This window comes from Pagrus major, chromosome 9 (assembly GCF_040436345.1).
Source record: "Pagrus major chromosome 9, Pma_NU_1.0".
Lineage (NCBI taxonomy): Eukaryota > Metazoa > Chordata > Actinopteri > Spariformes > Sparidae > Pagrus > Pagrus major.
In genome coordinates, this window is record NC_133223.1 from 29,927,966 (window position 1) to 29,940,922 (window position 12,957).

The 12,957-nt window shown below is 42.4% G+C and overlaps 1 protein-coding gene across 1 annotated transcript in view; it reads right to left on the reverse strand.

Annotated features, from left to right (window-relative positions):
* Positions 1–612: 612 nt before the first annotated feature.
* tns1b (tensin 1b) overlaps positions 613–12,957 on the reverse strand; it is a 158,429-nt gene continuing 146,084 nt past the window's right edge. The window contains 14 exon segments of the mRNA XM_073473289.1: positions 613–3,493; positions 3,656–3,685; positions 3,954–4,022; positions 4,929–5,047; positions 5,049–5,098; positions 5,548–5,574; positions 5,701–5,769; positions 6,222–6,299; positions 7,638–7,730; positions 7,912–8,040; positions 9,266–9,352; positions 9,788–10,851; positions 11,000–11,180; positions 12,053–12,148. Of these exon segments, the coding sequence (XP_073329390.1) occupies positions 3,355–3,493; positions 3,656–3,685; positions 3,954–4,022; positions 4,929–5,047; positions 5,049–5,098; positions 5,548–5,574; positions 5,701–5,769; positions 6,222–6,299; positions 7,638–7,730; positions 7,912–8,040; positions 9,266–9,352; positions 9,788–10,851; positions 11,000–11,180; positions 12,053–12,148 (2,231 nt within the window). The 3' untranslated portion in view covers positions 613–3,354.

Sequence of the window (12,957 nt, forward strand, 5' to 3'; positions counted from 1 at the left end):
GCTAAGAAACGTAGCAATGCCCTGGAAAAAAAGCAGTGAAGAGGAAGACCGCCAGCTGGTCTGGATGTAAACGATGCACAATGTCAGATATTTTTATTTTTATGTAGAAAATACTCTCAACATATTTTGTTTGGCTGCAAAGATACACAGAATATGTTTTGGTGAGAAACACTGACTGTAAATATAACCTGTATTACTGTCTTGGCATTTTCATTAACGCTGTTGTTACGTCCCCTGGGAGGTCCAGGGACTGTGGGGAGTAACACATCAAGCTTAAGGTTTTATTACCACAAACAAAGACTTGCTCTACGATCACACCAAAATGATCACACAAACTGAAAACTAACTTCCCTTTTAAAAAACTGGGAAGCTGCTTGCAACACACAGCAAGTTTCTACTAACAGAAAAACACAGGAAATGAGTGACTAATGAAAAAGGATCCAAATTGAACTTTTGGTGAGACAAAGGTCAGTACGACAGCGTCAGTGAAGTCGTTTCTTATTTTCCCTTCATAAATCAAACTCTGTTTCACTCTGTATTTTCCCTCCTCGAGTCAGTGTTACAACAAAAGCTAAATCGCATGTGTGACACAAAGAAAAACAGACGTGCACGTTGATTTGTACTGCTTTTTAATGTGTTTTTCCATCAGAAATAGTAAAAGCCATACAATGTAGCAAACCAAAAAAATGACAAAAGCTCTATACAGGCATAGTAGCTCATTCACACACATTCTACAGTCCAGACTGATCTGTCAGAGTGGGCGGACGCCACTCGAGTTTCTGTCTTGGCAAACAAATGGCTGACATTCAGTTTTGAAGTCGAGGACGTCCTCTTTCTTTCGTAAGCAAAAATACAGATTCTTCTGTCTCGTAAGCCGAGTCAAGACACAGTCGTCACGCGAAAAATTAAAAACCTGATGATTATTACTACCTATGGGCGTCTTTCTTGGAAAGGGCTGGGGCTGAGTAAGACTTGAGGATACTGTGTACAGATTACAGTCAGCAGCGTTAAGGTAACAACTTGATTTGAGCATGCAGGCTCCTGCTAATAAATAATGGAACATTCTAGTCAGATATAAAAGCCCTGTAAGTGCTGTATTTTTCTATTTTTGACACTAGAGTCGATGTAGCCCCCCCCCCCCAAACTAACCCTTATTATTTAATTAGTTTACATCATGCTGCCACTGATCCGAGAGCATCAGGCTTAAAGGAGGGAGTCCAAATCCCGTCTGTTCGATCCTTAAACGGGACCAAAACCCATCTGCTAAAGAAAATCAGCATATGAATTAACATTAAAATCAAATTAGTTAACTCAGTTTGACGTGCCATAATCACAGCTAAAACACTGTATTAGAATAAAAAGTGGTTCCTTTGTAATGATCTCTCTACACCACACGAGGGCAGCAGCTACTGACTGAACTGACTAGTTTTCCTATGAACAAGCTCCAGACCCAGCTCACGCCGCACAGGACCGAGGAGCTGTTCAGTCCACTTCCACATGAAACGGGTCAACGTCCACGTCTCCTCTCTCGACAAGTAGAAACACGCTGATAATACTTCAACATTTAAGTGCTAAACTTGGACAATGTCTTTTTCTAGGCAGGTTTAAGTTAATAAAAACAATTGTGTTGGCATAGGATAAAACTCAAATTTTGGACTTTAGTAACAACAATCTTTCATACAAAATATTTCCCCCTCTTTAAAAAAAAAAAAACAACAAAACAAAAACAAACAAAGCCTCCCCCAAGAAAACAAGAATGTTAAAATAAAAAAGGAAGTAATGCTGTGAAAAAAAAACATTCAAAAACAACAGTGATACACTTTTAAATGCACACACTTTACACCTTATATATGTCAAACGCACTTTGACTTTAGCCAAAATAAAAAGCAATCTTTTCTTCTCGCTTTCAGTAATCTTGATGTATACTTTTATAATACATGTATACAAGATAACAGAGCAACAAAGCAAAAAAAATAAATATCTTAAGTCACTGTTTGGAAGTTTTTATATATATATATATATATTTATCTATATATGTATATTTAAATGTATAGCTTACTTTTGGGTAGGGTGTGAGTGTTAACAGTTTTGGCCGGCTGACGCAAAAGAGCTTCTTTTCTACTGACGGAAACTTTTCAACACAGAAAACCGAAGAGCTGGACGACAGATCGTCCTCGCAAAAACAACTCTAGGCTCTTCAGTGATCAGCAGAATAGTGCGGCTACGTGGAGAATGTTTGCAGACAGGAAGCCGATCCTCTTCTTTTGCTCATCATGAGACTTTGTGTGGATGCAATGATTCAGTAGCTGTCTTACTGATGCTCTCCTGCGTTCATAACGTAGATGCACAAAAAAAAAAATAACCTGGCGGACTCTAGCTGCACATCTGTTGCATCTTTAGCGACACTACTGCATCAGACGGGGAACCTGTGGAAATTTTGGAGAACAACCTTCTTTTTTTTTTTTTTTTTTTCCAAGTTTGGCTATTTTTGCATATTTAAGACAGCCTGGAAGAGTTTTATGTTCTTCTTTTCTTTTTTTTCTTAAAAAGCTCTGCATTACAAAAAGAAAGTCAGGCACCAAATGTCATCTAGAACAGTCCTACTCATAAAGCAACCTAGAATATTTACACAGACCTCACCGGCTGCGACGAAATGTCCGAAGACATTTTGTTCGCAGGACGGCGACGGTGCAGAGTTGACCTACAGTATCAGTACATACAGAGAGAAACAGTTCAGTATTTTTGATTAAGCAGCCATATTTGTTTTACAAAAGAATACTTCCGACCCTCCGACAGTGGCACACTATACACGCCCTGACTACTTTTTTAAAATCTTTGGTTGACCAGTCAAAAAAGCCTGATAGATTTACAATCCACTTTTACATCACACGACTTGACTTCTTCTTTTAAAAAAATAAAAATGAAACGATCGCTTTAAAAAATAACATTTGCACACACAATGTCATTCCCTCTTCCCGTTCACGTGTTACCCTGCCATGGGAGATCCGAATCGCCCTCCCGTCCCATTGTCACACACAGCCACGCCCCCATCCTGCACTTCCTCTGGTCCGTTCTGGAGTCCGTCCAAGAAAGAAAAAGCACATGCATGCGAGCAGCACACACACACACACACACACACACACACACACACAAACACACCACGCGCTCTTTGTCTCTTTCATCCGCAAAAAAAACAACACAGACACACGAGTAAAAGAGCAGGAAAAAATAAGGTGACGCGTAAAAACCAAATGCTAAATTGTCCAAAAAAACAGAAAGTAAGTGTCTGTGGTTAAAAGGAAAGAAAAATAACCAAAGGCCTTATAAAAAGCGCCAGGGGTTTGCTGTCAGCTCTCATCGTTTCTGCGCCGCGATCATCTTCAAGACGAAGCTGACGATGGCGTTGGCGGGCTGGTCGGGGTCCAGCTCGGCGAAGAGGTGGCTGACGTTGTCGGTTGTGCTTCCCTGCTTACGCGCCACGAACCCAAACAGCCTGGAAAGACAGAAAGACAGAGTTGGAGGTTTATTGGTAAATGCTCCGATGTTTAAGAATTGAACTGAGTCTACAATGAAATCCAAACAAATAGAGAATTATGTTTGTAAGAGATCTGGATTTACATGAATTATTACGTGTTTTTAGCAAAAAAACACTTACTTGGCCGTGCCTCCCTCAGGCTTGTTCCACCTGTAAAGATGAGATAGTGTGTATTAATATTTGTAAAGTGGACTGGCTGGTATGTTCATGGGTTTGAGAGTGAAACAGAGGATTCACACTCGACAAAGGTCATAATATGAATAAAACAGTAGAAAGAGAGCTATTAATAACAAGACTTTGGACCGACTTCTGGTTTTAATGTACAGTATGTTGAAACTTTTCAGTAGTTGCCTCTGAGGAGCCTACAACACGTCACTCATGGTATTTTGAGCGATCGTTTTCATGTGTCTGTACTCACTTTCTGTCCTGAGGGTCGATATCACAGAACGTGACAGTGTTGTTGGGATAGTGGCGTCGGAAGAAAAGCCTGAAAAAAAAAAACAGCAAACCAAAATTTAGAAATTACAGAAACACCAAAGTACATGAATGAAAAAAAAGGAGTTGGCAGATGATGCATTTAACAGCGCGTCAAAATGAGTTTAATCTTTCAGGTACATCATCATTTTGTGATGCATATTATAATTTGAGCATGACCAATAGCTCGTCTCCAGGAAGTTGTTCAGCTAACTGAGATGGCTGTTTTTTTTCCATTTAGTTGTCTGTTCAGCCTCACTCATTAAATATGTGGCTTCTGCTGTGTTATACAGCACCACTGCTCATTTTCCCGGAGGGCAAATAAGCCTCATATTTCATAAAAAATGTATAAATGTCAAAATTTTCTTTATTTCAGGTGAGGCGGGATGCCTGTATGAAACCCTGCAGTACTAGATCTTTAAATTAAAGTCAAAGTGTTTAAAAAACCTATAACTTCCTGATATTTACTTTTGAACATACATTTTCACTAAAAAAACCCTCAAATTAGCTATTTTAAGATCAATAATAAATATATTTTGGCTTTAGCATATCCCAAGTAAAGTCTATGTGTGTGAAACACTGATATTGTCCATGTTGGTGCAGATAATACAGATTTTTTTCTCAGTACAGTTTAATTGAAAGTGTTATTCGTCCTGTTGCCCTACATAAAACAAAACTGGGTCCTTGACTGAAATACTGTAGTAAATACGATCCTGATCCTTTAATCCCGTGTTCGCAATTATTTATTACGTCTCATTGTGTGCAGCGGCTCATGTTCACACTCGCCCTTCAAAAAAAACAAAACGTGTTCAGACATTAAACTCAAATTTCCTGGTGTCATGCGATGTTTATCTTGTGAGGCGTCTTTCAAACACATCAAGACGTTGTTAAACTCCGGACAGGTTGTACCCAGACTTACTTCCTCTGGTTGTCAGTCAGCGTGATGCCCTGCGAGGACACCTTGAAGTGCACAACGGTGGCGGCAGGAGGAGAAGCAGCAGCCAGTGTCTCAGATATGGCCTTGGCGACAGCCTGCGGGGCCCGTCAGGGACTCCATCTCCACTGAGTTGATGTAGAGCACGTTGCATGCTGGGAAGAGACAAACAAAAATTACATCATTTCAGATGAGATTATATCAAGATTGTGGCGATTTTCAAATAGACAGCGTAACTGGAAATGTATTCATTGCAAGAAGAATCCTTTTGAAAATGTTTTTTTTTAGCTTCTGTTTTGATCTTTTCATGCAGAAATATTGATTTCCATGCTGCCTGGAGCAAAAAGCTGGAGTCAAACAGTCTCCAAAACAAATCATTCCACATAAAAACATTCTGCATTCATTTCTGTTATGTACAAGAAGCCGGACCATCGTGTTAACAGACAAATATATCTAAAATCATCTCAATGAACTCGGTTACGCAGGGTTATGAAAAAACTTGTCTTCGTTTGCGCAGGTTACGACATAACACAGACAGACGACAAACAGAGAAGATGCACATTCCAGATGTAGCTTTCCAAATAAAAAAGTGCACAGGGTTTACCATGGGAATCAGCAGGGGCCCTCTGCACTGGGATAACAAGGACGTCACGTTGTCAGTAAGATGATTCAGGACCATTTTTAATCATGTTGTCATTAACGACAGACAATCTCAAAGCTGTCTGAGTGACCGAGTGAGAATGCGTAGATGTTTTACCTGCTCCTTGTTTCAGCCGGTCAGGCGCTGGATTTGTCGTCGCGACTTCTGGCACTTCCTCGATGAGATCTACATAAAACAACAGAGAGGGAAGAGTTAACAGTTTGGGTATAAAGGGCTGCAGGGAAAACTGTCATCATCATGTCTTTCACTAGAAGTCAGCACATGTTGTTTACTATCTTAATTATAGGTTCCAGTCTTTAATGAAACTTCATTAAGAAACTTTATGGTAATTAGTTTAAAATCTTACCTAGCAACAAAAATACTTACAGATGGAAAATGTAAAATGTGAAGGCAGGCAGGTAATAATATAGTTAATAGTTTATTTTTATTTCTGTGTCATGCCAACATCTGGCCACACATGGGTTTAAAATATGCCAAAAAAAATGCTGGTGTAATACTGTTTCAGTTTGAATCGAGCTTTTCTCAGTAGAAAGTTTAACATGATGCAATCAGAAATCCACAAAGAATCACTTTAAAATGCACAAACGTTGCTGAGCACACATTTGGATTGCACTGACCTGTTGTTGGGATAAGTAGTTTGCAGGGTAGGGCCAGTGGTGTGATGGCATGTTGGTAGACCAACGCAGACAGACAGCCTGTCCAACAGACACAAGACACAGTCAGAAATAAGCATTTCTCAAAGACTACATTCAAGAACGCTTTGAGACGACTTATGACTTTATGACTGTACATTAAAGTAAACTGGTGTCCACTATGATCCTGCATCTACTGTAGCTAGCAAAGTTACCCATCGGTTATCGCCTAACATAAATTTAGCCTTTGGGGGGGCAACAGCCACGGTCTGTGGGCTTTTGGTGAAGGCAGCAGATATCCAGATAAACATAATCCGGACCAACAATTCCTTTTCTGTGATTGTCTCACAGGTGGCGAGTTTTAAAAAAGCTAAATTGTCTTCAGACTATAACCAATGTGTTCCCCTTGTTTTGCAAGGGGAACACATTGGTTACACATTGTTAACACATTGGTTACACATTGACTGTTTTTCGCTCAAACGTGATTATTCGACTACTACTCGGACTACAAATGGAAACCAGAACCCTTCTGATACCAAAATCTTTTCTGCACTCATATGCAGATAGAGATTAACAAATGAAGCATTGCACTCCTCAGACATTGTTGGAAACACGATCGATTTCCGAAGTGATGCAGCAGAACCACAGATATTGTCTTTTTTAAGTCCACACAAAGGTTCGGGGGGTTAGCGGCTACTGTAGCATTGAGCGGCTACCATCAAGCGTACATGAAAAGCAGGCTACAGAGGTCTGCTACTTATCAAACTTCATGCAGCTCCCTCTGGATCCATGAAAGGACTTTATACAATGTTTTTCACACATGCAATAGTTCTCCCTAAGACCTGTGATAATTTGACGCTCTTTCCCTTCAATAATTTAAATTTGACACTTCTGGTTCTATTACAGTCACTCCCGTTCACTCACATATTTATTTAGGATGGATTTGGTTAAATGTGGCTCGTTAGATATACAATGGTAAGAAAAACAAAGTGGAAACAATGCAGAAAAAAAGCCACCGGATTCTTTTGGAATTAGTAAAATCAAATAAACACAAACAGCAGCTGCACACCAGGAGAGTGATGAAGTGAGTTATAGGTTCAAGTCCTGGAGAGGAAGAAGAAACAAGGAGAAACAAGACAACAGTTTACAGCTTGCCCCAGTTTGTATCTGGCAGAGGAGCTTTGACTCAAACACACACACACACACACACACACACACACGTCATACAGCCTGCAGCGTAATTAGTAGGAAGAACATAAGTTAGATCACTTCAGTCAATACTATAATTACAGCAGGATTAGACGTTACAGAACTTGGAAAGGATTTCGCGAGCGCTGGTGTTTTGACTTTTTCTCCTCCAAACTGTCAGTGTACATGTGAGGGCAGCAGGCGCACACTAACCGAAGTAAGGCTCGTTGGGACAGCCCTTCAGCTTCACTCCTTTGGGGCTGCTCTCAATCAGGAAGTGCCTCACCAGCTCGTTGGTGATGTCACCTGCAGACAGAAGAGCGGGAGAGGGGTGAGCGGGTTGAGGTAGTACACAGCTGATTAACGAGGAGACATCACCTCATATCTCTGGTATTGAGATAATAACTCGGATTCTGTTCTCCGCCCTGACTGAAGACCAAAATAGGGAGAAAGAAGAGCGGACAAATCACTGGTAATAAACCCTTACCTTTCTTGTTCTGGTGCACTGTGGGTGGAGGAGAGGCCACCTTCATGGCCAAGCCGTAAGCCCCCCTGAACGAGTGACTGTCCCGGATAACGAAGGCTCCGGGCTCCCTCTCTCTCAGCAGGCCAATAGCTGCAACACAGTGGACATTCACTTAATTCACATAGCTTGGTTGTATTGTAGCAGAGTTAGCTTAGCGCTACATAACATCTGCAGTCTCTTGGCAGGTCCGTTACAAAAAAGCAGCAGGACAACACACATGCATAACAGTACAATACTTGATATATCAATAAGCAGTGTGCACTAGGGACTTTGTAAATGGAAAAACCCTTTATACTGCGCTGGCTAAATTTGGATAAGAGACGTTGGAGGTCAGAGGAAGTCAGTTCATTATAGGATCACGGTGAACTAAAGAAAAAGGAAGCGAAAAGTTTAAAGAATGACTCAGAACAAAAGGATTAAGTCAGGTCTTAACCTTTAGTTTGAAAAATTGCTGTCTGTATTTCATTAAAAGAACAACCTCCAACATGACACTTTGTTTTAGGCACTCCATTGTTCAAGGAGACGCGCTTCAGATCCATTACTTCACTATTTAGTTCAATGCCTCAGCCTGTCCACATGTGATAGTTTAAGGAAGGAAGATGGATGAGATGAGCAACACATGCAGATGTTCCCTAATTCTCTACATATGGTGCGGCTTTTCTTCCGGGAGTGTAGGACACTAAGTATAAACCCTCTGTGTGTGTGATGTCATTGCAGTTGAGCATGTGCTTGTATTTAACATGATATAATCCAATACGGGGCAATGAGCAGATGCAGATGGGGGTTGCCAATAGCCACTGACCTCACAAGCAAACACGTAAGTACAGATGTGTATATACCGGAGTCTGCATGTGTGTATTGTATTGTGTATTTAACAAAAGTGGTAACGTTAGGGCTGCGTTGTGTGAAATATGACGCCATAATTTAAAAGTTCTACCATCACAAGCACATGTTAAATGCTTCGTAGGAACACAACATCAAAAACAATGGGGACCTTGTTCCAAATTGACAAAAGAGCACCTGACGTTGATATAAACTTTTCAAACCACTGCAGCAGCTTAATCCACTTCTCCACCGTCCATTACTATTCTCTATATCATGCAACCAAGTCATATTTTCTGCTAAATGCACATCTTCCTTTTAAGGGTCAACCAATATGGTTGTTTCAGGGTTGATAGGCTAATTTTAGAAAAGCTTAAAATATAACCACATTCGGACGTATTCTTGATCTAACGCAAAGCAGACATTATAGGACAAGCATTATTACAATAGCTGTCTTAAGGTCAGTTTAGCAAAAAGTCTTTGAGCATCTTACCTTGCTCCCTGGAAATTTCTGGCTTGTACCAGAACTTGGACGTATCCTGGACAAACTTGACATTCAGCCTGCTCTCTGGGCTTCCATCTGCAACAGAAACATCAGAAAGTGCCAAACATCAGTCATTACAGTCAAAGTATGCTGTGTTTTGTTGAAATATTTGACCAGCTAAAGCACCACAATGCAGCATTTTGTCAGTACACATCACTGGAGATACACCCTGAAATTGCACTAAGCTTATTTTGCCGTTGGGCATAGCCGTACTGTACATTGGCGTTTACATCTGACTTGTGAGCTTAGTATGCCAAGCTTTTTGCTGTCTGGCAATATCTGCCATTATGTTTGAGGTCGCTGTACTTTAAACGGATTAAAAGCACAACACAAGCAGAGAGGTGGCTGCCAACACATTGGGCTCTAAGCCACCCTATTGCTGTTGCCTGACTCAGCCTGTTTCAGAAAGGGAGAAAAAGTAAGCAAACAGAGAAGAACTCAACAAACAGTTTTCACATCATGTGTCCTTACCGGGCATATTGAACCTCGAGAAGTCAGAGAGGGTGTGGAAGTAGCTGGGAGTGCTTCCTCCACTCGCTGGGGACATTATCTTCCCATTCAGTGTGCCATAGGACGGTGCTCCATTTGGTCTATCACCGCTCGACATGCGCCTCTTCTCTGGAAGCTGAGGCTGGAAACCAGGGGCTGGACTACCCTGCCGGAACCCTACACCCATCCCCATCATCCCCCCATCCTGGAACCCTGCAGGCGAGATGGGGAAGGAGGGAGTGGGTGGTCCCTGGTAGCCAGATGAGCTGCTCTGTCGTGACAGGTTCCCGTGTCTCTCATCTGGGGTGGTGTAACCGCTGTGCATGGGGTGGCGATCCAAACTAGGGCTTCTCTGGGACACCTGCGATACTGACGGGTGACGGCCCAAAACTGGACTTCCTTGGGGGTGTGTGATAGACGGCTGTCGGCTGAGCACGGGGCTGCTCTGCATGGGCTGGCCCAGGGACGGCTGTCTGCTGAGGACTGGGCTCCGCTGAGACCCCTGTCCCAATGAGGCCTGTCTGCTGAGGACTGGGCTGCTCTGAGCTCCTTGAGACAGACGACGACCAAGGGTGGGACTGCCACTCAGGCCTACCATACCCACCTCAAAGCCATTAGCTGGTGATGTTTGCTGACCCATGATGATGGACCCATCCTGAATAGCACTTGGGCGCTGCTGGAGGATGGAGTTGTGGGTGGGGTGGCCAAGAGTTGGGTGGCTAAGGATGTTGGTCCGGTGCTGTGCAAGGGGACTTCCGTGGCTGAACGTTGTCTGGCGGAGTTCTGAGGTGGGTGGGCTGGGATCTGAGGTCATGTAGGCCCCCTGTACGGTGTTGGGGCCAAGGTAGGACTGTGTAGGGGTAGTAGTGCCAAGGTAAGAAGAGGCTGGAGAGCTAGAATCCAGGTAGGAAGAAGTGGGGGTGTTCAGGGCTTGATATGATGGGGTCGGAGTCGGGTAGGCACTCTCTGTAGCCTGGGAGCGGAAGCCCGAATCAGTAGTGGGCTGGGACGGAGTGCTGACGCTGCTCTCTGCTAACGGGTGATCACTGGAAGAGAAATGGAAAAGGTTATTATCCCACTGAACTTCCTTTTCAAGTTTCTCTTGGAATTGACAGGGTCCTTGCGAAGAAGAAGCCTAGTCTAAGCTCTGGCCTTCGATCAAAAGAGAAAAAGAGCACAATGTTTTTGACTCACCCCTGTGAGCTCTGGATGGGGCTGCTGCTGGACAAAGGTGGGTTCAGTGTGTGGGACGAGGGACTTGGACTTCTCTGCTGGCCTGTAGTCTCTCCTGGTGGACTAAGGCTCCGAGGTGACGTGGGCTGATCTCCGCTTGTCGCCGCCGACCTTGCCACAGACTCAACGTAGCTTCTTGGTCCTGCATGTGAGAGAAGAAGGGTTCCTTATGAGCCACACATTTACTTCTGATTTTCTGTCGGTATTTGTTATTCTTTTTAGCTTTCTAGCTTTGCAGTTGCGTTGATGATTTCACCACACTTGTCCCATAAAACTGTGAAAACGTCTCCCAACAGAGTGGCACGAGATATGAAACATGCTGCCGTGAGAGTGGTTGTGACTTTTCCGGACAACAAATGAAAATGGGAGTGATTTTGCCACACATGATTCAAGTTAAATGTAGGTCGACTACAAAATGAGGTGGAGGATATTAAAACCTTGAATGTCGATGATCATCTGTGGCATTATAGCAGCGCTCTTACCTTCCTCATCCTCACTGCTCTCATCATCTGAGGAGCATCGTTGGAGATAATCCAGAGAAACAGAATAATGTAAAAGGAGTAGAGGTACAGTGGATTTTTTTTTTTTTTGTGCGAACTCATTCAATTTGGTGTTAATAGGGAGTGTGTGAAGCCACTGACAGGGAAAGTCAGGTACTATAGTACTAGCGGTTCAGTGTTCCCATTTAGCCTTCAGTTTCATGCACAAAGAGAGAGCATTTTGAGAAAGTTTAAAGGTTGACAAGCTTGTTGTGTTGGTACACTAGCTGCTGAGTGTCTGACTGCTGAGGGTTTAAAGATTAATCCAACTCAAATGCCTACTCTGGTATTGTTGACCATATAAATTTCACTTCATCTGTGTTTCTCAGGTGATCGTACAGGCAGTATGAGTTTTACAAAAAATACTGATGTAAACAAACATATAATAGCACTAGAACAACAATTAATTGGATTTAGTTCTTTCCTCGTAACCATCGAAGGTTGTGATTCTGACTAAGTGAGTGTTAGAACCAACCTGAGCCTGTTTGGTTGAGGAGGATTTCCGCTGGGTTGTGGGGCTTCAAACCCAGGGCTGACAGTGGAGTCTTGGCAAGACCAGGAGGGGACCGACCTGAAGGGAATAGGACATTTATCACCACATAGCATCAAACAGTGCACACATCTTGACAGCTGCTACCTGTTGACACAGTCCAACCGTGATTTATCTTTTGTTACGACCACTACATTTATGCTAGATTTAAAAAAATAAACAAATAAATAAAAAATGCCATAATATCCATTAAATTTCCATATGGTCTGCTGTATTTTTAAATGGTCAGTTGCTCTTAAGTCTTGCTAATCATGTATTAATACACAGGTAAACAGCTGTCAAGACAATACACAGGTACACACACAAGATGTTCAGAGGGGTGCGCTCATGCTCTGATGGAGGGGCAAAACATGCATGTGACCAATCACAATGTGACAAACTGGCAGTGACACCACCTCACTCTACCATCAGCAGAATGAAGTGTGTGTCGAACACAAGTGACATCAAAGCAGAGCTGCGTCAATCTGGACCTGTAAAGGGTACCACAGGAGGATGGTACAAATACCAATCCTCACATACTTCCTTTTAGCTTTTGTGAGTTTAACACACTCTAGTTGTAGTTTTAAATGATTTATCTTGATTTCCTTTTAATCAAAAGTTGTCCATGTTAGAAGAAGTGATTTGACACAGTCTCTGCTACATTAACACCGGAGGGAAAGAGGAGTAGAGTGTGCTGCCACGAGTGCATTAGTCATATTCAGACTTATATTACTATAATCATCCTGACTGTGAATGTGCTTTATCCAAGGTGACTCCACTTTATGAATCTGTCTTGCACCTCTAGTCTTCCTGCCAACTACTCCTTTATTCCCCTCCAGCGTAAACACAAA